This window comes from Taeniopygia guttata, chromosome 3 (assembly GCF_048771995.1).
Source record: "Taeniopygia guttata chromosome 3, bTaeGut7.mat, whole genome shotgun sequence".
In the NCBI taxonomy this organism is placed as follows: domain Eukaryota; kingdom Metazoa; phylum Chordata; class Aves; order Passeriformes; family Estrildidae; genus Taeniopygia; species Taeniopygia guttata.
This window is the reverse complement of record NC_133027.1, coordinates 57,284,292-57,311,646: the sequence shown is the minus strand read 5'-3', so window position 1 is coordinate 57,311,646 and position 27,355 is coordinate 57,284,292. Positions and strand designations below refer to the sequence as shown.

Here is a 27,355-nt window from a genome sequence, read left to right as displayed (position 1 = left end):
CACATTTATCTGCACCACATATAAAAAAATGTACTTTATAGGAACTGTGGGTTTCCTTTAAGCCCGTAGAACAATCTACACCATGTCCTGTCACATAACCCAGTATGACATTGATCATTGGATGGGCTTTTTTCCAAAGTAACACTGTTTAAATCAGAACATAAGAAAAACATTTTTTTAAATTGACCTGTGTTTCTTTTCATCTTACTCAAAGATTGTTCACCTATAAAATGACAGCTACCTCTGTCACTCTCCCAGGGGAAAGATATTGCCTTTCAGCACTTCTTTCCCTGAGCCTTCCTACTATCCTTTGTATGGTTGTGTTTGGCTGCTCTGCCTGTGCATCTCTCCCTCGCTCTCTCTCTCCTTCCCCCCCCTTCCCTTCCCTCCCTCCCTCCCTCCCTGCCTCTCTCCCTCCCTCTCTCTCTCTCTGCTATTACTGAACTGCAGCTCCCACTGAAATTTGCACAATCAAAACCAGCTCTCATCTCAAACAGCAGTGAATTGCACCACCTGAAGAAGGAAAACAGCAAATTAAGCACAGTATCCTCTATGCTTATACAGCATGTGGTACCAGTAAATCTCACAGGATGGATGGACCTGGGTTTATGTGAGACCCACTTAGCCTGAGGTCTGCTGCCTCTGATCTGAGAGCTGTCACGGGATTTTACAGGAGGATATGTATTTAGGGGATGGTTTTAAGAAGCTAGTAGAGAGCTGCATGTGAGAGCTGCTGCTGCTGCTGCCACTGTACTGCTGCTGCAGTAGCTGGTGCAGCAGGATGAATGTGTAAAGGACAGCTGCCTGAGCCATGCCGGTGAGTCTCCTGCCCTGCTCTGTCTTCATTAGCTGAAAGAATACAGAGGAAAACAGATGCACTAACAAGTGCCACACTGGCACACTGGATCTATCACTGTGTACCCTTCACTGTGGAAAATGGTCAACAAAGACATGAATGGATTTCCAGTCAAGAAGTGCTCAGCCTTTCAGTTTTTTAAAAAGAGGGTAAGATTTTCCAGATTTTCCTTTAATTCTTTTTTTCTTTTTTTTTTTTTCTTTTACTATTGCTGCATTTCTTACTCAGCCAGAGCAGAAAGAAAGTCATTGAAGAAGGAAAGTGCTTTATGTTGGTCTTCTACTTTATGGAGCCCATGGCATGGACAGTTCTACTGAACACCAAGGGCAATAGCAGTGTAGGTGAAGAGGAGCAGGGCAGGGGGACAAGGCTGGGGGCTCCAAAGGCATTACATCAGCACTCTTTGCTGTGGAATGTGTATCTCTATCACAGCTGACCCCAGGGCTTGACGCAATACAGGCAGCTATTCTGGCTGGGATAATGCACTCCAAAGCAGAGTGCAGGGATGTTGCAGCTTATCTCCTACTCACTGCTCCACATCCACCTAGGGTTGTGACTCCCTCCACACCTTCCATTTACTTTCCTTAAGTGTGGCATTACCCTCATCCATTCATCATCTCACAAAGTAGGGGAAAAAAAGAGAACAAAGAAGCATTTGTAAGCTCGGGAAAATACTTCACAGTTTCTAATTTGACTGTAATCATAATTCATGCAGGAGAAAAGACTAAGACTGAGCTACACCTGGATTTGATTTTCTTTTATATTCTTTAACTTAGATACATCAGGATTCAGAAAATATTTGCTATGCATTTTATTCTGTTTTCCTCCAAGAAATGCAGGTGTAGCTCTATCTCATTGCTTTAGCTAAGTCCTTTCTGTTTCTTTGACTCTTTTCTAGTGACAATACTGCACACTCTTTATTTAACTTGAGAAGCAAAGTCATTTCCATGTGGCATCAGGACAGGTATTCTGAATAAGTCTGGGTAGACCCAGACAGCAGAAGCAAAGCATCAGAAAGAGATTGTTAGCAGGGACTACACTATGGAAGGATTTCCTGAGTGATTAAAACGACAACCCTCTCTTTAAACAGACTGGAGTAGGAGCAGATAAGCTGCTCCATTCACTCATTAGTTCATTCATTCATTCATCCTCATTCATTCATTCTCCCTCCATTATGCCAAGAATATGGTCAGTTCTTTTAACCCTTCAGGCAAAAAAAAAAAAAAAAATTGAAGCCTACACCAGTAACTAATTTGTAAGCTGGGGTCAAACCCTTTCAGGCACCAAGATGCCACATTTAAGGGCAGATGTAGAAAATACTAGCTTGATCACTCAGAGGAAAAAAATTGCAGTGTTAGCCAACAATTGTTCTTTCCAAGGCAGTTTGTAGAAGCCTCAGACTGATAACTCAAACAGCACATAAATTCAGCCCATAAAAATGGTTGTCATCCCAACATGCTTCTCATTTAAGTACGTTACTATTGGCACATGTTTATCTAATACTCAGCTTACCAGCAAGGTTATCTGTTGTTTTTTTTTTAACTGCTTGAAGGTTTTAATATAATTGTATTATTAAAGAGGAAAGTAACTATCTTGCAGTTCCTGTATAAGGTTTCTGTATTGTCAGCTGTCTTCTATCTGTTTAGAGCCACTGAGAAGTTATCACTGGAAACCTCTACCTAATTTTGTTCTATAAGAAGGGAAAATTGTGATTTCTGTTTTTTTTTTTCAGACCTACACTGATAATCCATGAATTTACAGTTGAAAGAGATTGTTAATTGTAGTCATAATTGAAGAAACTGGCATACTGATTCAGTCCTGGACAGTGGAACAGGACAAATAGCTGCCTTTGGTTTCTGAAGGTTTTCATTTTAACAGATGTTGCCTTTTTGCTATGTGATAAAGATAGATGAAATCAGTAAAACCAATTTAGAGACATAAAGAAGGGAATTCTCTCCCTATACTTTTCTGTTAATAGATATATATGTTCATTGATGTTTCTCTTACCCCTCTTACCTTCCTTGCAGAAAATCCCCATTGTCCAATGCCAGTGTTTGAAACACACACAAACAAAAATAGCTACATGCTCATAACGTGTTGCTGGCTCCCAGAAATATATCTTGCATTTGCTGGACTGGTGATGTGTCACATGCTAACTACTGTGAGAACAAGGAGAGATGGTTCAAGAGTTTATTTGGTCTCCTGCCAGTGATTTGGACACTCTGGCTGAACCACCAGAATCCTGGTGTATAGAAGTACACTTGTGAGCTTTCTTGGTCTGAGTGTAGTGTGTGTTAGAACTGTTTGACAGTTTGCATCCCCACAGCACCAGTGCTCCATAACCAGCAACCCAGTGGATGCACCCTCCATCCAGAGTGGGAGGCAGGAATTGCACTGCGGAGCCCGGCACTCCTGGCTGCTCGGTGAGGTTACTGCTATCCTTCTTTGCTGAAAGATGCCTGACACACAGAGAAGGTGATTTTTTATCTGGGTACTGAGCAGGCTACTCCCAGATCACCAGCAGGGTCTGTGATGAAACAAGGGATGGGGCTTCAATCTCTCCAGTTTGAAATCACTGCGTCTATCTCCTCAAAAGCGCACATTTCTAGTAGAGGTGCTTTCCAAGTCTAATTCTAGAAAATCCAAATCAATGTATAGTAAAACACATTAAATTTTTGAAATGCTGCTATTTTTTCAACTCAGATTTTTTTATGGAAGAAAGTGCCAGATGTATTTTCATCATTATCATTTCTCATTGAGCCTTATGCTCTCATTAAATTGCAACCCTGTTTGTTGTTGCATCCAAGAGTACAGAAAGGGCTGGCAGAGCTCTGTGAATGTAGACCTGTCTGAAAGTGCATTCAAACATTGACTTGAATTTGAGAAACAGATTTTATTTTTAAGCCTGGCTTATTCTCTGATGACAAAGTACTGACCCTCTGGGATGCTGCCTGCTGTGTCAGATGATTCAGGGTATGGGCTAATCATATCCAGAGGTCAGAGAACAGGAAGAAAAGGCTGAAATTAAAGGGCAGCACACTTAATTAAAATAAAAGGGGAAACAGAAACTATTTGTTTTGCAGAATAGCCTGTAGCACTCACTTCTGGTGGGGTTAGAACAACAAAATAGGGACTTCATCCACTTAAAATGGGTGCAGCTAGGAGAAAACCAATGGATTTTCAATGCCTATATTTTTTTCATTGCAAGAGGTGTAGCAAGTAATTGTGCTTAGAATCCAAGGTTTTAATGGTTAAATATTGGGTTTTAATTAAAGATGACACAAATCTAAAAAGATAAGGGGAAAGAAGAAAATGGGTCATATATAGGTACAAGGCGCAAATCTGAAGTTAATCCAATGAAGATAAATTATAACATCATTCTTCAAATAATATTGGGCCATGGCACAAAAGGATTACCTCCTGACAAGGCTGGGAGGTTAAAAGACATTGTCATCTGATGGCACACAATTACCTTCATTTTGGTTACTGTCCTTTTCCTTGTCCACTGACATTGCATACTGGATACTGATATAAATAGCCCATTAAACAGCTTTGGCTATAAATGGATGGGAAATCTCTCTTTTTCACATACCAGCAGAAGTTTGACTTTCCCAAAGTTAAATAAAAATGGTTTGTTAATTGGCAGAAGTCACATCCATCTGTTGTGAGGGGTTTGCAGGCCTCATCCTTCAGAGCTGTGCAGGACACTCCCAACTCAAAAGATCATTGAATGTGGAAAAACCTACAAATTCCTCTTCGGCCAATGAATGGGATATCCCAGGGCAGAGAGGCCTTTCATTTTCACCTACTGCCATCCCTGCCAGATGTTTTTTGGCAAGTGGATGTTGGTGGTACTTTCACTGCCTCTTCCGTTGCATTGGCCTACCTTATGAAGATTTTGGATAGTATTTTACAGTATACGACCTCCTTCATATCAAAATAACATGCCATGTCATATATCACAGCACAAACCATCATGGCTAAACCAGGGTGAGAGATGATGAACTGTCCCTGCCACTTAAATACTGTACTCATGATATGGTAACCTCAGTGAATATGGAAATTCATTATCCTCTTAGGTCTGGACCAAGACCAAATACAAATTTATTCCGAATGTGAAGAAGATATGATAAATGGGAAAATAAATAGCTGTGTTCCATAAAAGGAAAAAAAAAAAGAAACAGGGCATGTCTTAGAGAAGAAGTTTATTGCAGGGATTAAGGATTTGCTTGTCTGAAACCTGATAAGGGAAAGAATATCCATAATCCTTTTTCTCTGAGAAAATTTACATTAATTAGCAATTTAGGTCAGGCCAAAGTGAATGCGCAAGTATGAAGAGAAAATAGCAACCTTTGTTTCTGTGCAGTTATTCAAACAAGCAGTTTGTGGAAGCCATGTCCTTCTTTCTATGTTGATATTTTATGGCACTACATACCAGCAGTTTTCTCCATATACGAGCTGAAAGGACTAACCCGTAAACATCATCATGCATGAAGATGACAGCTCAGGCTGCATTAGAGCTCAAGGCAATACATGTCTGAGGGGGCTGCAGAATTACCTGAATGCCATTTTTAGGACTACAGTAATTTAGTGATACAGAAAGCCCTTGAACACAGTACTTCCAGCTGAGTTCCTACAGATTATGGTCCCTCTGGTGGATTGTGCTTTGGGGGGATTGCTCTCTGCTCTGCCACTTTTACAAGTCTAGAAATTAATTTCAGGGCTGGAGATATCTTTTATTTAAGGTAACTGGGAGTTTACCTAGGAGAAAATGAGAGACATCTACAAAATGGGAAAATCTCAGCTTTATATGGGATGACTGATTATACTGCTGCTTTTCTTTCCTGCTTGGGCCAATGTTGCAAAATTACATAAATTTTAAAGCTGATTTCCAGAGACAAGGACCCTGGGTCATTGCAAGTAAAGCAAAGACTTGCAGCAGAGAATTTTTTCCCATCTCACTTGTTCTGTGTAAAGAGGTGCTGGGCATCTGTGGCTCTTCTTAGCATTAGCCAAAGCTGTAAGCACTCAGCCTTGCCCAACACAGCCCCAGATGCCTTCATCAGTCTATAACCTGAGCATTGCAGACCACAACTACATGGGGCTTTAAGGTAACTGAAATGAACCTGGTCCTACATCTCTATCAGGCTTCAAACCTGCTGCAAACAGTCAATGAGCTGACCAATAATTCTCTCATCTTCTGCCTATCAACTGTTTCCTGAAAAAGCCTATTAAGTAAACACATGGGATGAAACATGAGAATGGGTGAGAAACCGTGTAAGGCCCCAGTACAGGTTTTCCATAAAAAAAAACTTTGTCTTGTTCTGTCTTCCCATTAAACCAAGATGAGCTTTGGGTTGGGTTCACTGCTAATATTTTGGTTTTTAGCTAGCATACATGAAAAGATTTATAAGACACAACTGGCATCATCTGAGAAAGTACCTATGAGTCCCTTGTTCAAAACTAAAATATGAAAGTATTGTTAAAACTAAAGTATAATAGCTTGGAATTAAATGAATAAAAGGAGAAAGAAATAGGGAAGCATAGAGGAAGGACAGTAGAATGAGAGAAAAGGAAAGAAAGAAAAAAGATCAAGAGAGAGGAGTCATTTCTTATTCTGTTCTCCTTCCTCTAACCTCTTCAATTCTTTTTCATAAAAAAAATTAATACTAGAAAACACATCCATATTCCTTAATTCTTGATCTTTCCTAAACACATCTTATAATTCCTACCAGAAATTTGTCAAGCTAATGCCTGAAGCTGCCCAGTTCTTTTCCAGTTTTGGAATAATCCCTCTGCTTGAAAATTTAGAAATCCTCCTTTCATTTTCAGCCTAGTTTTACACATGACCAATTTATTCCCATTTGCTCTTTTACTAACACAAAGCAATAACTTATATAGATCGTGCCCTTCCCTCATATATACAACTACTGATGTATTTATAGAGAGCAGTCATTTCTTCTTTCAGCTGTATTTGTCTAGGCTAAACAAGACAACTTCCTTTAGACACTGCCTTTAGAGTAGACTTTCCATTGCCCAGTAACTCCAGCAGACAGAGTCAGCTGTCATATTTGCAGGCCAAGAGATCTCTTTGGGGTTACCAAAACATCCATATAGTCCTCTTTCAAGGTTCTTTCTCATGGACTCTGCTACACACTTCTAACATCCACCCCACTCTTCTCCCCCACTCTAGTTCTCTTTTGCTAAGTAGATCTGTGTGTCACTGGCAAATTTTCTGAACACAAGCCTAGGTTCTGTATCAAACCCATCTCCAGTAGCAACATTCCTCTTGACAGCACACTTTTTGCTTGCTCCTTTATCTCATGATTATATTTGTAAGACTATTCTTATTCTCTGTTTTAACTTATTTCCCCTGTGTTATCTCTGTTACTGAGTTACCAAAGACCATATGGATTAGATTATCCACATTTGCCTCATCAAAGGAAGACATCAGGCAAGTTTGGCATATTGGTAAATGCAAGTTGCATGTCATCTCATTTTCTACTGAACTCTTTGAAATTTGCTCTCCCTTCAGATGTGATAGTTTTGTTTCTGTTTGCATAGTCCCATAAGTTTTTTTCTTCTATGCTGTACAACACTGTCCTGGAAAACTCAGAGCGCAGAATTCATCTAAATATTTACTTTTTATCTCATCTCACTCTTTCTGAGAAATGGACTTTATTTTTTTAAATTTCAGATTCTGACTGGATTTTTCCAAACATGCTCTCAGCCCTTTTACCACTTTCAGATCCTCATTATCCACCATCACTAAAATCAAATAGCAGTGGGGAGAGGTTCCTTTGAGAGCCTGCTCTGGCTCATTCCTTTCAAGATCAGATTAGATATTGCTTGAGCCTGAAGAGTGCTTTGGTCTGCCTTCATTACATGCCTTCAGAGCTGAGCATGGCTTCTGCTTGGGGAAGGGCCAGCTGTGAGATCTCCCAGTCTTCTGCCAAGTGCATATTAACAGTGTTTTAAATGCCACAGAGTGTGGAGTCAAAATTTTAGAGCAATTCTACCCCAGACACAATGTTGTCACTGCTATCGTAACTCAGCTCAGCAGCCTCAGTATCATTTACCCTTAGTCTAAACATCCAAATTGTCTGAAAAAACATTGTGATGCAAGAAGATGTCAGCAAGAAGAATAGCACAGAGGGTTTTGGACACCCTTAGCTGTGTGGTAACTGGTGATGCAAACTGAGATTATAAGAAAGCACACAGCTGTGTCTGCCAAAAAATCAATGTGATTCCTCTGCCAAATGGGGAGATTGATAAATATGATCTGCAGGGAGTGGGAAGGACTATTAGTTTGGAGCAACTCTGGGGATATGTTACCTTATCTGTTAATTAAAGACATGGCTTTGATGAAGGTTACAAGCTCAGGGGAGGTCAAGGGTTGTGTCCATAGAGAAAGGAATCAGAAAATTGAAAGCAAGGAGAAAGCTTATATCTCTCTAACAAATTGGCTGATGTAAAGAAGAAGTAAACAGGACAGGAACCATCTCTGCAGAGAAACATGTAAATGGAGAAGCTAAAGCAGTGGAAAACCAAGCAAAACCTAAGCCCATGAAACAGTGTGGCAAAATCAAATCAATAACACAGAATGGAGTTTTTTTCTGAACAGCATGTTATCACAAAATAATTGCTAGTTGTTGTTATTTACAACAGTCACTTTTATAGCAAGACGATTAAAAATAGGGAGTTTGAAAGCAATAGCTCGAAAAGCAATAAATCTTAATGTTTATTGAAGACTGCACTGAAGAGATTTCCAGATCAGCTCACAAGCAATTAACCAAGACTCAAAATATCCTTACAAGGTAGAATAATCATACCCATTTCACAGACAAGTGCACAAAGAGAAAATAGGTAACTCAGCCAGTTAGACAAATTCATATACAAGACAGTAGTTATTCTTTCATTTCTGACCCTTACTCTAAGTTTCCACCACTAAAATAAAAAATTCCTTTGCTTGAAAGAGCAGCAGCAGACATCTGCTTGGGTTTGTGTGGCTGAAATTTATGCAGGCATTTTAAGCAGCTTTACAGCAGCAGCACCAAAATAATTTTTTTTCAAGTGGTCAGAAGTGTTTAATACAGTCTTGCTGACATGGCAGTGGCATCAGATGCTAGATACTGTGTAAAGTTGAAAAGCTATTATTTCTAGTCTACTCAGCTCATTAAAAGATTGCAAAAGGAAAAAGCACAAATTGAGATTCTGCCTGCCCTGCAATGTCAAGAGTGCCAAGGGGCATGTTTGTCTTATAAGTGTCTTCCAGCATGACCCAGCCTGTTCCCGCACTGTGGCGCATCAGGAAATGGCTGAAGAGGTGACAGCCTGAGACAGGAGCCTGCTGTGCTCCATAATCCAGTGCTTATTTCACTGCTTTTGTGTCTCCCACAAGCAGAACCCAATAGCCAAGTTTCTGCATAACATCAGTAGCACGGATGGTGAGCTGTGGAAGGCATGGGGCAGCCTCTTTTTGCTGTTGGTGTGCACAGATGTTGGTTTGGTGTCCACCACCAGCAGCAGCAAACCATTTAATGTCCCAGCTCCAGGGAAGGAGGAGCTGCGTGTACAGTCAGATGCTGCAGCTCATAGTCAAGGGGCTGCTTTTCCAGATGCCAACAATATGTCTGCTTGTGCTCTTCAGGGCCATGCACATATTTGTACACTGTGCAAACCATGCCATGGGTGTTCAGCTGTCTTCTGAAAAGATCCAGAGGACTACACGTGGAAAAAATCCCTACCAGTCAGGCAGTACACATTAGGACTTTTGTGAAAACAGTCAACATTCAAAAGGAAGAATGGGAACCCTGCATCCACTGCCCCACTGCCAGCTGACTACAGGAGTGTTATGGGGATGTTCCTATTTTGGAAAGGCTCAATTCACACCTACCCTCATCAACGCTCTTTCAGCATCCCTGTGGGGTGGGACCTTTTCAGAAGTTGTTTTTTAAGGAGCTACCTTACACCAGTACTGGGTGCTAAAAGAGTATGCAGGAAAACAAACTCATTGCAACTCAGACTCCTGTGTAATATTTGACCCTGGGAATTTACCTCAACTCTCCTAAGAAGCATCATTTGGCCAGCTGTCCAGATTGCAAGCACTTCAGGGTAGAGAAAAAGAGACTGACAGCACCTAAATAGTTCAGGTTCAAATATCAATTGAGACTTCATGGACACAAATAAAATAGCCAAAATCACTAGCTACTGTTGCCAACAAAACTATTTTTATATGACCGATTGGGGGTTTTGTACTTGTAGATGAGAAATATATCTTTTATTTTATTTTGTGTTCTGTTTTTATTAGATATTTGTCTTGCTTCAGTCAGTTCGTATGTATGCTTTTTACTGGGTCTGTGAAAAGTTTTCAAGTATATAGCAGAAATAATGCAAAATGTTATGAAGAAAAATGTTTGAACTGTAGGTCAATACAAATTTAGATGCATTGCAAAAATTTACTCAAGAATAGGTCCATAAAATTGCTTGAAATTCTTTCCATGCTAATTAATTTAGTGAAAGAAATATACAGTTGTTTCAGTATCTTTTGTTTTCTGAAAAGACCCCTGCATTATTCTAATGAACGACTGTTAAGCTTTGATGGCCTAAACTGTAGGTAGGTTGGAATTTGAATAGTGATAATTTATTTATATTTATTAAAATTAATGACATTTTGAAGCGCATTGACATTGTTTGACACATGCAGATTCATGCAGAACTTTGGATCCCACATTCCTTAAGGGTCAGCTCAAAGGAGGGCTCCATGGCTCAATGCAAGGACAGGCATTGTAACATCAACTCTTTTGGTTGGAGTGTGGGATTAAATCTCTGTGCTCTGGGAACAAAGTGACTGTGGGAATCCTCTGTGTAAAACCTGTCTGACTGTTAGGCTGAGATACAAAGAATAACTGTAAGAAAATTCATGTGAAGAGAAGATAAGGGAAGGTAATGTTGGAGGAGGACAGCCCATGAAATACAAACCAAGGCAACCTTTAGCTCTGTAGTGTGACCTTTTCTTCTTATGCCAAGAGACTGGAGGTGTGATTAAAACCAGAGCTGCTGTGCCTCCAGGTTTTGTGTTCAGTTTACATCCTGGCTCCATATTATCATCTCTTCTGCTCCATGGGCACCCTAACCCTTTATACAGTGATATCACTGACTTCAGGCTGATTTCTTGTTCATGTCAGAAACTAGTAGACAAAGTTAATTAATAACCAAGCATTTTTATTTAGCACTACTAGTCAGGGATGGTCTTGAACTCCAAAAAAAGAAAGATGAACATAAATGCTGCTTAATGCTTAGCAGCTGTGTAGATGAGCATCCTAAAGCTGCAGCCATCACCCAGGGGTATCTTTAACACTATCAAGACCTTTAGAGAGGTGGAGAGGCAAGAAGAAACACAGTCATCAGGATGGAATTCAGAGTGTCTCTTCATTATTTGGCCCTGACACTTCTCTTTTAATTCCTGCATTTCAGTTTGACAGTGTGTAACATCAGGACTTATGATGTACGTGGTGGAGATGGGAGATGCATATTTTTGATAAGGAGATTGTGAGATTTGATTCACCCTGACAGAAAGTAGCATTCATTAGTATCCATTCTTTCCTAAGCCTATGGTGTCCATGCATGCACCTTCCATCAGCTCCCTGTGAGAGGAAGAGGTCTCATTTCAGATTCAAAAGTTTCTTTATTTTTTATTTACCTTTTTTTGTGCTGCCCTTTTTTTTTTTTTTTTTTTTTTTTTTTTTTTGGGTACAGTGATAAGAGAGCAAAGGTGACTGCTCTGGGATATCTTGATTGGACTCTATTTAAGATTAATTAAGAAATGTTGAAGGGAAAAAAGGTCAGAGCTACTCTGAGATTGTTCATTCCATTCCCCAATTATTCCATATACACTAAGCCTGAAAGAGCTGTAATTAGATATGAGACAAGCCTCATGAGGTTCTCTTTCTGTGCAGTTCCAAGCACACTGGCAGTCATCCAGAAGTTAAATATGTAAATAAATCATCTTCTTTTCAACAAATTTCTTCTGTTCATCATACTTCTCCCTTTTTTCTCTCCAATGGCTAGCTAGCCTGGACCTTTCCCATATAGCAGCCTGCATACTGAATAGGCCCATACAGAGCTGAAGGGAATGATTGCTGCTTCTCCATTGCAAGCTGCTAGAGAGTCCAGCCTAGCTGTGTGCTTTATGAATCTCTTGGAGTAACTTGTGTGAGCCTTGGAAAACTCCAGCAGCTTCTGCACCCAAATATCTTTGCACATTTGTGTGTTTATAGGGGATCCAGACAACCTGACTGGGTTTCTCCAGTGTAGGTGTGCCACCTAAAAATTGGTTCACTTGCCTTAGCAGGTGAATCAAAAGCTGGTGTGCCAATCGCCCAGGCACTCTGTCAATGAGAGAAATTATTTCCATTATAGGATGGAAAGGAGCTGAGATTGGTGCATTTGCTGCTTTTCCAAATGTTGTCTTTAGTGAAGAAATTATCAGCCAAATCCACAATGCTAAGCTGACATCTGATTTCCCTTATTTCCTAGTCACAATGCTAAAAAAACTATTTAGTCCATTTAAAAACCTATCTGTCTGAGGTATTATCTCCTTCTACTTGCCTTCTTCATTGTCTGTTTGCTTTCTCCATTTCACTTATTCTCTGACACAATAATGCATATTGGTGACTAGCAGTCCTGTAAAAAGATTTGCACACCAAATTGAAACCACGTCATTATCCTACCTGCAGGGTATTTTTAATATTTTCTCTGATGTTATAATTATTTAACCTGTTTGGCATTGAACCCTCAGAAAATGTTGGCATTCTCAGAGGAAAAATGTGTTAGCTTTCAGTAGCTTTTGCCCGAAATAACTTCAGTATATTTATTTTTTATTTGTAAGAGTTAAGCAAAAGAAAATCCACACATAAGAAAGCGTATGGAATAAGAGACTCAGGACAAGCTGCCTCAGTCACAGTCTACCCAAAACCAACAACCTAGACATGTGGGAGACTCCAACCCACAACCTGATAAGTCAGCATTGGTGACTTACACTTCAGCTGGTGTTTCTAAAACAAAGCTCTTTATTGCTGTCATCTTGTAAATAAAGTGAAGACCACAAGGAATAAATGCTTGGTAATATATTTCTGGTGTGTGTGAGTGTGCCCCTGGAAAAATACTAAACTACGAAAGGAAATAATTTAAAAGGCAGAAAGAAAGCCTCCCTTGTTTCATAGTTCTTGAGTGTGTCTGGTTTGCATCTGTTACTATGTTTTTTCACTTAAGAACACTTATTTCTTTAATACATATGAATGACTGGTTTTGACTGGCAGTTTGAAAATGTGGTTTTGCTCTGATTAACTGTACTTTTTGTCTGTACTTAGCCCCTTTTTAAAACCAAATTTCTCAAGCTATTTTAAGGCAGGAACAAAAACAACACATGGAACAATTTACTGAAATGCCAGGCAGGTTTGACAGGTGCAGGAGAAATTGCTTAGTTTCACAAATTGAAACAGCTGCAGTTTTATAGGTGATGAAATTGCATTGGGACGGGGTTTCAGATTTGTTAGTTCATCTTGTGTTTGCTGTTTTGTTTGTGAAACACTGAGTCATTTACCCCTCTCCAAAGAGGACTCATAAGACCTATTTCTCAAAAGGAGGAGGTATCTAGTCACCATAGAGGGATGCGAAGCTTGGTGAAATTCAAACAGATTTCAGAGTAGATTGAAATGCAACTAGAAAATAATAGTTTTCTCCTCATGGAATTATAAATAAATGTTGTTGGCAGCTTTTGGAGCAGGAAATGCTATAAACATTTGGTCCACCTTTCAGATAGCCTGAGCTAAGATTTTATTACATATCTCTAAAGAATATCATGCACAGAAAATTTTGAATCATTAATCAACAAATTTTAACCTCAAAAGAGTCTCTTGTATCAAGGACGTTTGCTTTCAGTCTGTGCAATTGCTAGACAACCATGTATGTTTTATTTTCAAATTATTCACAACCATATGTTCTCCTACAGTGACAGAGGATGTATCAAGTTCCATAAGTTCATTTTATCATGCTAGTGGGGAAAAAAAGCAGTGATGAAAATCAGTGAATGATCCTATAAGAATTGGTCACATTTGGCAATGAATTAATTTGTCAAAATACTTAAATCCTCCTCCTAGCTTAAATACCTGCTGATGATGGTGTTTAAAGTCATAAATTCTTGTATGGTTTGAAATAAAATAATCTTTTAGATCCTGATGGAAATTTATTGGTGTTTTGCACACTGCACCTCAGCTGGGGTGTCGTTAAGAAATGGCTAATTTGAGTGCTGTGAAATTTCTGTTTCTTCTCAAACACTGTTCTTAGCAAAGGCAAATTGGTCACTAGAAAAAGCTAGGAGAAGAAATAGTGGATATTTTCCTGAAAGATATGCTTTTGAGCAAACACTTTGCATGGGACTTCAAGCAACCTAGTCAAGTGGAGGGTGTCCCTGCCCACGCCAGGGGACTGAGAACTAGAGGATCTTTAAATTTTGTTCCAACCCAAACCTGTTCCAACCCAAACCTATTCTATGATTCTATTATTCAATATCTCCTTTGACTTGGAACAGAAAGGCAGAGACACTTGCCTTGTCTGTGTTACCCAGTCTGATAGATGACAGGACCACCCCAGAGTGCTCAAGTGGGGCTTGACCAAGGCTGTGGCAGCCTCCCCCATGGCACTGCCATGCCACACTACACATGAGTCTGCAGAGTCTGCACAGGCTGCTGAAGTCTCTGCTGCCAGGTCCCAGACCAACCTTGCCTGGCAAAGGAGCTGACCTGTAAAAAATTACTGTCATCTTTCACCAGGAGCCCCTCTGGGAATACTGCAGCTTTCTAACCCACAGCTCTGTTAATGTTTTGGCATGTCTCACTCACAGGGCCAGAAGGACCAGGCACCCTAAATCAGCTTGTCTAGTGGTCCTGGTCGCTTTAAAGATTGAAAAAATTAGGATGATGTGCAAAGTTATACAACAAATTAGAAGGGTCACCTTCTGCCAAATGTAAAGGAGATTAGTGAAGTGTAGAGCTAGGCTCAAATTTGAAACAGGAAAGTTATTAATTTCCAGGCCACACAAAATATGCTTCCCTGCTCTGACACTGTGAAGCTTTTGAGAAGTTAAGGATGACTATTGAATGGGACTTGGTGCTGTAACCAGTCATCCATAATGTTCTGCCACTGCAGTCATTTTTCTTGCACTTCAGTTAAACTTTACAATGCTACTTCAGCCCAGATTACTGAAGGATGCAAAATAACTGTTGCATCAGGAAACTGAGATGGACAAAATGTACACTGAGGTATCTTTGTTTTGCCTGGATTTTTTTTCATTCACCTACCTTTGCTGCCATTCACATCCAAGCATGAATTCCCTGGCTCCTGTGCCTGGATCAGATGCTCATAGTACCCTGCTGACTGATTTGAGGCTTTGACTAATAGATATGGGATGTGGTGTTTATCAAAGCAGGAGTTAAAATAAACGTTGCCTATGTTTACTGACGTTGGCATTGCTCACATAAAAGAGAATAGAGAAGAGAAGGTACCAGTGAGCACCCTCAGACTATTTGGATAGGATTTCGGGTTGTATTGTTCATGTTGTTTTTATTTGATCTAGATGAAAAGCACTTTTAACTTGGTAGCCTGGAAAGATTACACTTGCACATACACAATAAACCCCATTTTGTTTTGTTTTCCTCTTTGACATAATACGCAGAGGGTGTTTATACACCAGAACGGACAATGAATCTATTGTCCCATCTCGTGTAGTAACAAGTGCCATCAGCGCTTGCAACTGATCCAAGAGCGCTTACCTGATTCCAACACATCAGTTATTTATTTATTCACAGAGAAAAGAATCCCATGACACTAACAATTGTTAACAAGGATGACATGGGAGGAAGCAAGAGAGGAAAATCCTAAGTGGTGCCTATTCAGTTTAGATTTTTTTGATGCCGCATTACAAAAAAATCAGTGTGAGGGCACAGCAAAAGTTAATTTAGTTATTAATGTGACATGTGGGTTTTACAAACTTTCTCCTGCACTATTGGAGCTGGCAAGAGCTTTCCCATTTACTGGAACAGGAAAATCAACCAGGCAGTTTGCTTTGTGCCCATTAACACTAGTTATTTGCAATACTGGTGTGTCTAAATTTTCTGCTGCTCTTCATGCCTTGACTTACATGATTTACAACTTGTTCAGCAGAATTATTTAAATTCACATTTAGAGGATTCCAGATTCCTGGAGTCATTTTTGTACCCATCAGCTTTTGGGATTAGTGCCTGAACGCAGTCATATGTTGACATTTTTTTTTTTTAAGAATATGCCTTTGCTAACTTTCTTTGGCCTGGAGACATGTCATTCACACTTAAGATCATAAAAATCCACCTTATTTACTTGATGTGTTAACATTGCAAGTGATGACAACAAGTACTGAAAAATTTGCCGTGCCTTCCCTTGGATAGATCCCGTTTCTGCTAGATGCTGCATATTCCCCTGCAATACCGAAGTGTGATGGGGCTCCTGGGAAGAACATGGTAATTCCCTGCACTTCTCCACCCCGAGCTGTGGCCCATTTATCCTTCCCCAGATCCCCCTCACATGCAGGTAGCCTTTCTCCTGGCACAGCTGGAGGACTAAACTCTCCATGAATCCAGGGCATGTGCATCCAGACTTGGACAGAAATAAGGTGCTCTGCTACTTGGCCTCCATCTGCTTTTCAATGAGCAGCTTCTCGGCTTTGCAAGGAAAGCAGCAAATGATGACTATGCAGCGAGTTGCCCTTCACGTTCCCTTTTAAAATAAAACGTGGTTATTAATCAACAAAGTGGCATGTTTCAGGGATCTGCAGGGGAAAAAAAAATACCTCGAGGTGGTTTGACAAACTGATTCTTTTGCTGTGCCGCATTTCCCATGGGACATGACAAATTAAATGTCAGAGTCAGCTAGAGAGTAGTGCTAGATCTCAGTCGGAGCTTTAATCAGCCTCCCTCTCCTTTACCACTTTCCACTTAAGTAGATGACTGTATACAGTTTGAACAATGGAGCTTTTCATTTCCTAATCTACCTAATTGTAATTGAAATAGGTTTCCTGACAGTCGCCCTCAAGACTGCAGGGGAGATGATTCCAAGAGCTCCGCATCCACCTCGGGTTTACATAATGGATGAAAATTCAAATCCTTGTCCAGGGTGCAATTAGATACTGTCAGGAAAAGGAAAGAAGGGATCAGATGAACAGCAACTGGAAAAGGAGGAATGTACATTTGATATCAGAAGGAGGCAGAAGTCAAACACAGGCACATACACTAACCTAGATCACACTCGAGGCGTTTGGTACTGGCCGGTACGGAAAAGAATACCCAGAGACTTTGAAATTCAACATGCAGAGTAAAGGAGCTGACTAAGAGCCAAAATAACCCATAACTGATGCAAACAAACTTTCATGAAGAATTGACATTTAAGTGCAGAAAAGTTCAAGGGCACAGAGTGGCTTATTCCAACTTCCCACAAAAAATATGAAAAAAAAAGCCTGTCCAAAGTTTTGGAGGGAGAAAATGCTGCTGTAGAGAGCACAGGGTTGTGCAGGCTGTCAGATTACATTTGATACTATTGTGTTGATGGGTGTGATGTTTCATTGAGAACTGCCTGATAATACTGGACCTCCAAGCAGTTTTTTCCACAGTTTTCCTCAAGCCATTCCATCATCCAGTTTATGCTCAGTCCTCAGCAAATGTCTGCAATTTTAAACATCTAATGACCTATCAAATTTGTCTACAATTTTATGCCATTTTTCTTTCGCACAAATATTACTCCAGGATGTATATCTTCCACCCTATTGCCAAATCCTACTAAAATCCATGGTCAAAATCCATATCAGATGCTGGGGCTTAGTGCAGTGAACTGCCATATCCACAAAGGGCCTAATCTTGCAAGACAGTATGTCCCTGAATAACCTTCCTTTTCTTTTCCTGTGTCTTCCTAAGTTTTGAAGGTCAAGTTATCAGCTGTGAAGCCAGCAAAGAAGCTCATCTTGTCCTGAGAGGCACCAAGTTTTTCAGAGCCTTCAGAGATAGGGAGGATGCTCCAGGATGGTCACTGGTGCCACTGGCACCTTTTTTCCTCTGAGCAAGAGCCACAGCTGCATTGGTAGAGACTCCAGAGAACAGGCTGGTGTTTCTCTCATGGAAAATATTCCTCATGATTGCAGTGATGGGGACTGACTTATGGATGACCAATTAAAGTGTAAAATGTGCTGAGTGGACTGATGCCATTGACAACTGAGCCATATGAAATTAAAAGCTTTATCTGTTTGCTATTGCATAACAGGAAAAGCTAGGAGTGAAAAAAGCCCTGGAACTTGGCAAATCTCATTTAATCACATCTGGCAATTTTCAAGTCTAAGATTATCACTGTTGGATATCATGTTTTTAGAAAGTAAAGCAAATAAGGAAACTTGAGCAAACAAGGCTCAGAAAATAAAGAACCTTAAAAAAATATTTTTGCACCTTTCAGCAATGCTACAGGCCATGCTTGGGAAAATGGTATTTAGAGCTGTTATCTAACAACAGTCACATTTCAGTTTCTTTTGGGATTAGTGAAACATGACTACATATTAGAAGGGTGCTCCTTTGAACTCACTTTTCTTGAAATAATTCATTTTTCTTGAAAATTTTCATCAATTTTGTTTGCTGTCATTGCAAGGAATGCCAGAAATACCAAACAACTTTGACTAGTTCCAGAGCTCCTTTGGTGGTCCAACAAAACCACTAATAGAAAAAAATATTAAAATGTTGCAGGGTGGAGAAGTGTTTACTCCCAGTCATGAAATTCTGTGAGTGTGAAGTTGCCTACATTTGTTCCAAATAATTTGTTCTATCTCAAATAATAGTAAAAAGAAAGTAAAAGTATCATTTGACTTGAAAATGGGAAATTTTTGATTTTGGAAAAGTTTAAATTATTTACTTTGACAACTTCAAAACTCTTCATTTTAAGAAATTATTCAGATGAGTACTTATATTAAAGCTGATTATCTCAGTCTGCTGTTTATAATGGTGGATGAAATTGCTGGACAAAATTAAGGGGGCATGCCTTGGAAACAAAAGTACAGAAGCTGTCAGAGGAAGTTTAGAGGAGAATTGCTTCCCACAGTTAGGAGCAGGCTTTAGGTTATTTAGTGGTGGTGGATATCTTGATAAGAATAAGAAAAAAATAATGTATTTGAATAATAAAATACTCCTTACAGTGCCACAAAGAATTATGCACTGAGCACATTGGTATTTGTGCTCTGGGTAGACCTTAGAGCATCTTCAAGCACCTGCAGGGGCCCTACAGGAAATCTAAGGAAAGACTTCTTACAAGGGCATGTAGTGACAGGAGAAGGAGCGAATTTGAGCAGAAAGAGGTTTAAATTAGGTATTAGCAAGAAAATTTTCAGTATGACAGTGGTGAAGCTCTGGAATAGATTGCCCAGAGAAGTTATGAATGCCCCATCCCTGGAAGTGTTCAAGGCCAGGCTGGATGGGGCCTGGAGCAACCTTGTCTTACAGAAGGTGTCCCTTCTCACAGCAGGGTGATTGGAACTAGATGACCTTTAAGGTCCCTTCCAATCCAAATCATTCCATGACTCTATGATCACATAATGCCCTAAATAGCAAACTATCATCTGTTGCTATTGGACATGAAATGAGTACACAGAAGCTTGGTAAGTTCAAAAAAGAAAAGCCCCTGTTCTATTAAAACATCTGGTATTTATAGAATTCTAAAGGTAACCATGGATTGGAGAATGGAATTACCACCTCTCCAACCACACTGATTTAAAATCAATCAATCATTTCTCTCCACTCACAAAGAAATATGTAAACTATTCTATTTATACATGAAATTGTGTGGAACTCTGACTCTCAAATATGTAAACATTATTAGAAGGCTAAAAAAGTTTTATGAAGACTTTAAAACTTTCAAAAGAACTATAAAAGAAAACTTAACACTTAAAAATCAAAACAACAATCATCTGCTACTTGTTAATCTTAATTTGTCAAATAAGGGGAGAAACTCTGAGAAATTTCTTTAAATTTCTTTTTAGTTTTGTGCAATCTAGTGTAGGAGTTTTTTAGTGGAAGTGAATTAAAAAGAAATTAACCTTTGCACTTTGAATCCCTTAGTGACATTTAAGATAGCCCAAGTCAAACAGAGCTATAGATCTAAGGCACTTGTCTAATGTAAATGCAAATATTAAAACCTCAAAAAGTCTTTGAAGTCTATTAAGGTTAAAGCTAGACAAAAGCTTATAGTGGAGACTTAAAATTCAGTGACTAATACATATACATAACATTTCAATCTTTACCTTGCTGCTACGAAGTTACTGCCAGTTTCTATTTTCAAATCAGTATTTTCAATTACTTTGAACATGGATATATGTTGAAAGTCAGTGGTGAATCATTGGATTTTCTACACTCTTCTGTGCATTTTACTCAGTGTTATCTATGATTTTCAAAATTAAATGTAGGGTTGGTCTGCAAAGGGATACTGAGGGGCATTAGTCTGAATTAGCTGAAGAAGTGAAATTAGAGGAGTTGAGTGTCAAGTCCTCCTGAACCTCTTAATTCAGAATAAAACCTGAAATTTTAACTCCGATAAATGGAGTAAACTGCTGCGGAATGAATTAAACCCAGCATAATTCTGAACCAAGCTGTCCACACAAGGGCTGGATGTGCATGACCGTAACTTGTGACCGGAGAGCAGACTTTACCACACCCATGAAGGAAAGCCCTAGAAGCAGCCCAGCGTGCCAGGCGTTGGCAGAGCTCCTTGGCAGCCGCCACAGCCCAGCCCTGGCGCGGCTCCCGCGGGCGGCTCCCGGGCAGGTCTGGGCGCGTGGGCAGCCCCAAGCGCCCAGCTCGGCACCGCACTCAGGGGCAAAGGCTGCAGAGGAAAGAAAAACAACTTCCCCAGGCTCAGCTGTGCAGGCCTTGGGTTTCTATTGACGTTTGTGGATTATATATTACTTTTCAGAGTGACTCAGTTAAGTGTATTGAAATGTTACATGTGTCTTGCTGAGTCAGCACGGCGTTCTGGACAGGATGTACATGAACCTGGACTTTGTCCGACCTAATGAAGAAAAACTACTTTTAAACCTCTCCTCTGACAGCGCATTTGTGGGTGTGCTAACCTATTGGAACTTTTTACAACCATTAAAAAAAACCAAAAAAACAAACCAACAATCATGCTGATTCATTCAATCTCAAAGCTGGATTCTCCTGAAATTTTCGTGCTTTATTTTCCCCAAAACTCTGCTTCATTTAACAGAATAACAGTATGACCAGAACAGTGTTAATGATCGTGCTTGTTTTTTATCTCTCAGTACAGGCTATAATGTATAAATAATATGGAATTATCATGTGGAAACTTTGGTTTAGCCAAACATTTTAAAAAAGCAATAAGTATCCATAAAAAAAAGATGTGTATCTGGCTTAAATTCAGGAGTCATCTTGTAATAAATAGTAAATAAAGAAAAACTATTCAGAATTCAATGTGAACTGAGGAACCACTTGCTGATGCTAGAGAGAGAAATGCCATTTACATACTGCTGTGTGCAGCTTCATAACATGCACTCACTCTGTGTTACTTTCCCTCATCATTAAAGCACAAGTGTTAATTTTTAATTTATGATCATTATACTGCAGAATGTATAATTCATTGCCATTAAAAGGTACAGCTACAAGATCATTCAATACCAACAGATTTCAGTGTATCAGAACCACCCAGGTCATATTTTGAATGCTTTTTCATACACAGGAAGGCTAGAGATATGTAAATGGAAACACAAGAGAGTGAAAAAGCAGGTGAAGTTACAATAGAAATTATTGTTTAACTGTATCACTGCACATGTAATGAATTTGATATCACAAAACCCAATATCATAGGGTCTTAATGAAAACTTAGATCCACATTTACATGTGAATTCCATATGCAATTGAGAAGTCTCAAGCAACAGACTGGCCTATGATTCCTGAATTCTTAAGGAAGACTGAACCTGCAGCTCATTGAAGCCCCAGTCCTTTTCTGCTGTCAGTTTGATTCTTTATTCATGCACATTTCTACACACTGTGTGCACCCATAGTGAAATGCCTGAAGCTGCAGGATGTTGAGGAAGAAAGCCAGAACCAGGTCAGAAAATACTTAACTGACCACCAGGAATGTCTTAAAAAGGACAAATTCAACAGACATTTACTTCTTTCAGAATCACATTAAATATATTGAATGTTTCTTGTAATAAAACTACACTGGGAAATCAAGCATGGGTTGTTTTTTTTTTTTTCCACTAATACAATTGTTATTTTTAACACAACAAAATCTGAAATTAGATCAAGACACATAACATTGTATTTATTTGCAGAGAATAATATATTTAATGATGTTCTTAACAATCATGGAATCAATTATGCTTGGAAAAAATATTTTTTTTAAAAATCTGCCTGAATTAAAATATGAGTTTCAATATATATTTGTTGAAATTAAATCTGGAAAAAAAAAAATAAGCCCTCCCCCCTACAACTTCAACCCATCAACCTGAAGCTAAAGCAGTCTGGATATTTTGTGGGGATGCTCCAGAGCAAGGAAGTAGAGGGTAATATTACCCACATGAACTGACACTAAAAAATATATGGGGAATGCACTGGAAAGTGACTCATTTGCCTACAGAAGGAAATCTATTTGCTTGGTTTCCATAGAGAGGAAAGAGAAATTTTCCTAATCTTGAGATTTCCTGCAGGTCAGTAGAGCAGGATCTTTGTTCATGGAGGAGTCACCAGCAGAAGGCCAGTTAGAGATGTCTCATTCTGTTTGTTTATCATACATGATCTTGGTTACCAGTTGCTGTGATATAAGATTTCCACTGTTAATCAAGTGCTTGCCATCCTGCTCATGGCTAATGTGAGATAAAATGGTTTTTTTCTTGATGTAAAGAATCCTCTAATGGCAAATATCTCCTAATGAAGAATGGAGATGCTGAGGCCAGGGACACGAAGATCACAGAGCAAAGAGATTGCATCCTGTCAATAGGGCTGTCAGCCCTGGTTGTCTCAGCCTTCCCCCTCCAGGCTGAAAGAGTTTGTCCTGAGACATCCCTATCCATCCTTTGCATCCAAACGACAGAGTTCTGATCTGATTCAGTGCAAATATACCACAGCTCACATAGTGGTCTATTTGCTTTTGCAGTGCAAAGTAACTTGGAAAAGAGCTCAGGAGGTCTCTCACTCTTCACTTAATGCCTCAGAAAATCCAATAGTTGATTCACATCAAAGAGACAGTCACAGAAGTGAAAGGAAGAGCAAACAAAGTGCACAAGGCTGACACCATGCCCTGCCAGCACAGTGCATTATGCTCATAACCAGTGTCCTTCCTACTACAGTGCACTGGTTCCTAGCTGGAAAGCTGCAGAGATGAGAGCGCAGGGGAAGGCAGGTTAGAGGGGTCAGGGTCAAAATTTGGGGCAGGTCAGCAAGAGAAACTGACTCTTGAATGGCGTGATAGGAGGCACAGAAAAGGCTGAGGTAGTTTATAAAGACAGAGATTATACAGGAGATACTGCTGTTGAAAGAAAGGACTGCAGAAAGCAATTCTTACAATTCTATTCCTGCAAAACCAGTCTGCTTTATCTCATGGTGAAATTGAGCTGTTTAGGCTGGAAGTACTTGGTGTGGGCAGTTATCGCTCTCTTTCTAACAGTCTACCATGTACTTCAATATATTTATAAAGCCTTTATTTTGTAGATAAACTTACAGCAGACTTGCACAAAACAGTAAATAATTCTCAGCATTAAGAGCCTGGCTATGATGATATGTGTTCACCCTGACTTCGCCTGGTACTTTTTCCTTCAGAAAATTGATTCTGATTATTTTCCCCAATCTGTGCTACTGTCCTAATAGGAAACCGAGTTGTACCATCCTAACTGCTGTAGAGCAAAGAGAATGCATAATCTGCTTCTGTGTTGGCAGGTACGAAGGTGGATTAAGAGCCCGATGGTGAACGTTGAAAAGCATCCACATGCCAGCCTCAAATACCCGGGGTCCACTGTGATGAGTTTACCCGCAGGAGATTCAGAGCTGGAGCCTCCCTTCTGCCAGACCTGCCTGAGTGATCACTCTTTCCAGCGAGGGATTGCTCCTCAGGAGGCCGAGTCCTGCTCCTGGGAGAGCCAGAGAAACAGCAAAGTAAGCCACTCTTTCCTCCCCACAAACTTTGTTTACATGTTTTGTACTGATAGCAGGTCTGTACTTACAATGGACCTGTATTTAAGAGATTGTGTGCCCCTGGAAGAGAATGCATGTTCCAAAACCTGAAACTACTGACCAAGGCTGTTGTGTACATCTGAGCTCTGCTTTCTACCTTGAAATTTGGTACGCATGGAAAACAAAAGACTATTCACTAAAATGCTGTGATGTACTCTCATAGTATTTGAACAGATTACCAGTAATAATAAATATTATTTCCCCGTTTCACAGAAACTGAGGTGAGGATATGTGATATTATCTTGCCAAGATAATGAAAAAGACACAGACTTGCTTATTTTTTCCCTTCTGTCCAACAAGTACAAGCCCAACCTTCATCCCCTCTACCCTCCAAACCATGTCTAGCTTTCCTTTTAGAAATCAGAATCTGGCTCAGGGAGTTTTCCCAAACAGGAGGTGAGCTATTCAGGGGGTCTTCTAGGAGGAGAAGGGAAACCCTGTTTTGCCTCAAGTCATGTCAGTATGTTATAGATGACACCATTCCTCATCTAGTGCTGGGCAGGTACACACAGATGTTCAGATGGCAAAACTGTGAGGGCTGAGATGAAATGGTTGAGAAGGGGCTTTTCTGAGGCAGACTTTGGACCTTTTTTTCATTGTTCAGCTCCATATAATCCCTGTGGAGAAAAGCCAAATGCAGAGCAGAAAGTTTTCCACAGAGTCTGGCATCCCTGACAGAATAATCTCTTGACTGGAAATGGTGTGCAAAAAAGGGAGAGAGTTGTAGAAACATAAAAGCAAACAAATAAGAATCTTTCCAAGTACAAAGCAGTGCAAATGTGACAAGGCATTTATCAGAGCCTTAGCATACAGCTCACAGCAGAAACATTTTTTTCAAGCTACATTTGCTGCATTTTTAAACAGGGAAATTCATGCAGCAGGTAAAAATGGAAGTCCTGTGCACTTCTGAAACCCAGCAAAGGCATTGTGGTTAAACATGTGCAAGTGAAGGAGCTAATTACTCCTCTATTTTACTTCATTAAGAAGATTAATTTTGCTCAGGCTGAAGCATTAAAAAAATGAAAGCACCAAAGATGCAGGATTCTGCAAATCCTTTGCCTTGCTGTAAATCACATGTACTCCTGTAGAGCTGTAGGGCCTCACAACTGATTTCCATTAGGTTTCACATGCATATGGGGTAGATTTGGCTGAATGCAGATTCCCCTGGACCTCTCTCGCTGTCTCCTTTCTGCAGGCAGTGGAGAAGCTGCTTACTCAGCAGCTGGAGTCTGCAGCAAGGGAGATATTTTGCACGCTGCTTTAAAAACATCATTATCTGGCAAAAGACTTCTTGGATAAAGCTATCCTTCATAAGGAATATTTTAAGTAAGTTAAAGCACAGAGTCCTTGATGTGATTAAATATAAGGTCACTACCTTTTTCTCTACAGTAGAAGCAGGCAGGAAGCTTTTAATAATAAAGGCTGAAGGAGTTCTGTGTGTGACCTTTTCAAGGTTTAAAGAGAGTTTCTGGGTGAGATTCTCTTCGAGGGTTACAAGTGGCACAAGCTGCATTAAGTGTGAAATAACTCCCCTCACTTTAAACCAATGAACTCGAACAGACAGTTCTGTATTTCAAGGAGAAGACAACGTGATCTCTGTTAAATCAGCAGGGAGCTTGGATTGTTCCAGTCATCTCTCCTGGATAACTCTTGGTTCTTTTTCTCCACTTCTCTTCCTTCTCTGTTTTTCAGTACTCAACCAGGTACTGGTATCATGATTATAGTTCCTTTGTGCTGTGTTCAACACTAACTCATACAAGGGTCCTCCTGACCCTGTTCTTTTGCTCAAGGGCAAATTCACTCAAAAACAAATCAGCTATAAAATATTATTAAAGACTTACTTATTCTAGGCAACATGTTTTTTCTGACAGGCTTCAGGCTATTCTGATCAGTTTGAAAAAAGCCTTATAAAAACCAACCTGATTAAAACACATCACCCAAGGGAACATGTGTCTGTATTCCTTTTCTTATTTCCAGTACAGAACAAGGGAAAAAAGTCATTGCTGCTTGTTTACTGTGATTGTAATTATGTAGTGGAGTCTTTAAAAATTGACTTAGCGTAAATAAGATTATTTTGAAACTAAAAATATTTTAAATAATGATGGTTTTTTCTTAATACATGCCCTCATTTCCACTTCCCCAGGCTTTTCTTTTAAGGCATATGCCAGCTGGAATGGATAAAAATTATTTCTGATGTAACCTCTATTAAGTCTCCTCTGTTATTTGTACGATAGTGTATAATCTCTGCATTTTTATGACTTTTTTTTCTGCTTTGCTTACAGTGGACTAGATAATTATCAAGCATTGCCAGAAAATCATGCTGATTTTCACATGACTGGCTTACACAGGTATACTATTGCTTTTTGTAACCACTGTGAATTAGTTATATGGGAGCTTATATCTGCTCTACTAGTGTAACAGCTGAAGCCCTCGGAGCTTGGACCACTGCCAGGGTAGTGATTTACAAAAACCAAACTTCAGTTTTCCATGTCTATCTGCATAGTTCAGGTTGCACATAACTCACTGGCTTGATGAGGAGGGTAAATTTGCTTTCAAAACAAATTACCATGCTGTGTAATGAATACCTCCTGTGAATAAGCTGATTTTGAAAGAGCAGGCAACCCACCCCTTAGAGTTGCATTGCAGTTTGCTAAATAGGGAGAGGCAAGCATGGTGAAAATTGGGTGTGATTTAAATCTCTCAGGTGAGGGTTTACCAAACTGGCTTATAAGAAGCAAATCACACTCGCATGCACACACACACACATGTAAAATTCTTTCATGCTCTGCATGACCTGTGTATTCCACTTGCACTGTATTGTTATGCCCTTGTTTCAAACCTTTCTCTAAATATGCAAAAGACAGGACCTTGTTAGTGAGCTCAAAATATCTTTTTTTTTTCTTTTTTCTCAGAGCCAAGAGCTAGGTTCAAGGCTTGTTCTGTTCTTTCCACTTTGTATTAAAAAACTCCTGCTGCCCTCTCCATCAGCTGGCATCTGTCCTGAAGCACCACAGACACATCTCTATCTATAGACCAAAACCTTGAATGTCTAGAGCTGTCTTTTCTTTCCACAGCTAAACAAAAGCCCTGTGCAGCCCCTGGCTAAGGGGTGGGAGGAGTGAAAGGGCGAGCTAAGCCTTTACTCCGTTTCCATTTCAAGACAAGGTGCCTTCAGCTGACTGGGAGTGTGTCC

General features: G+C 39.8%; 1 protein-coding gene across 1 annotated transcript in view; it reads left to right on the top strand.

Moving 5' to 3' along the window:
• The first annotated feature begins 420 nt into the window (after nucleotides 1–420).
• Nucleotides 421–27,355, top strand: part of SGK1 (serum/glucocorticoid regulated kinase 1) — a 69,950-nt gene continuing 43,015 nt past the window's right edge. Inside the window, exons 1-2 of the mRNA XM_030267969.4 lie at nucleotides 421–1,005; nucleotides 23,869–24,084. Of these exons, the coding sequence (XP_030123829.4) occupies nucleotides 937–1,005; nucleotides 23,869–24,084 (285 nt within the window). The 5' untranslated portion in view covers nucleotides 421–936. The remainder of the gene's footprint in view (nucleotides 1,006–23,868; nucleotides 24,085–27,355) is intronic.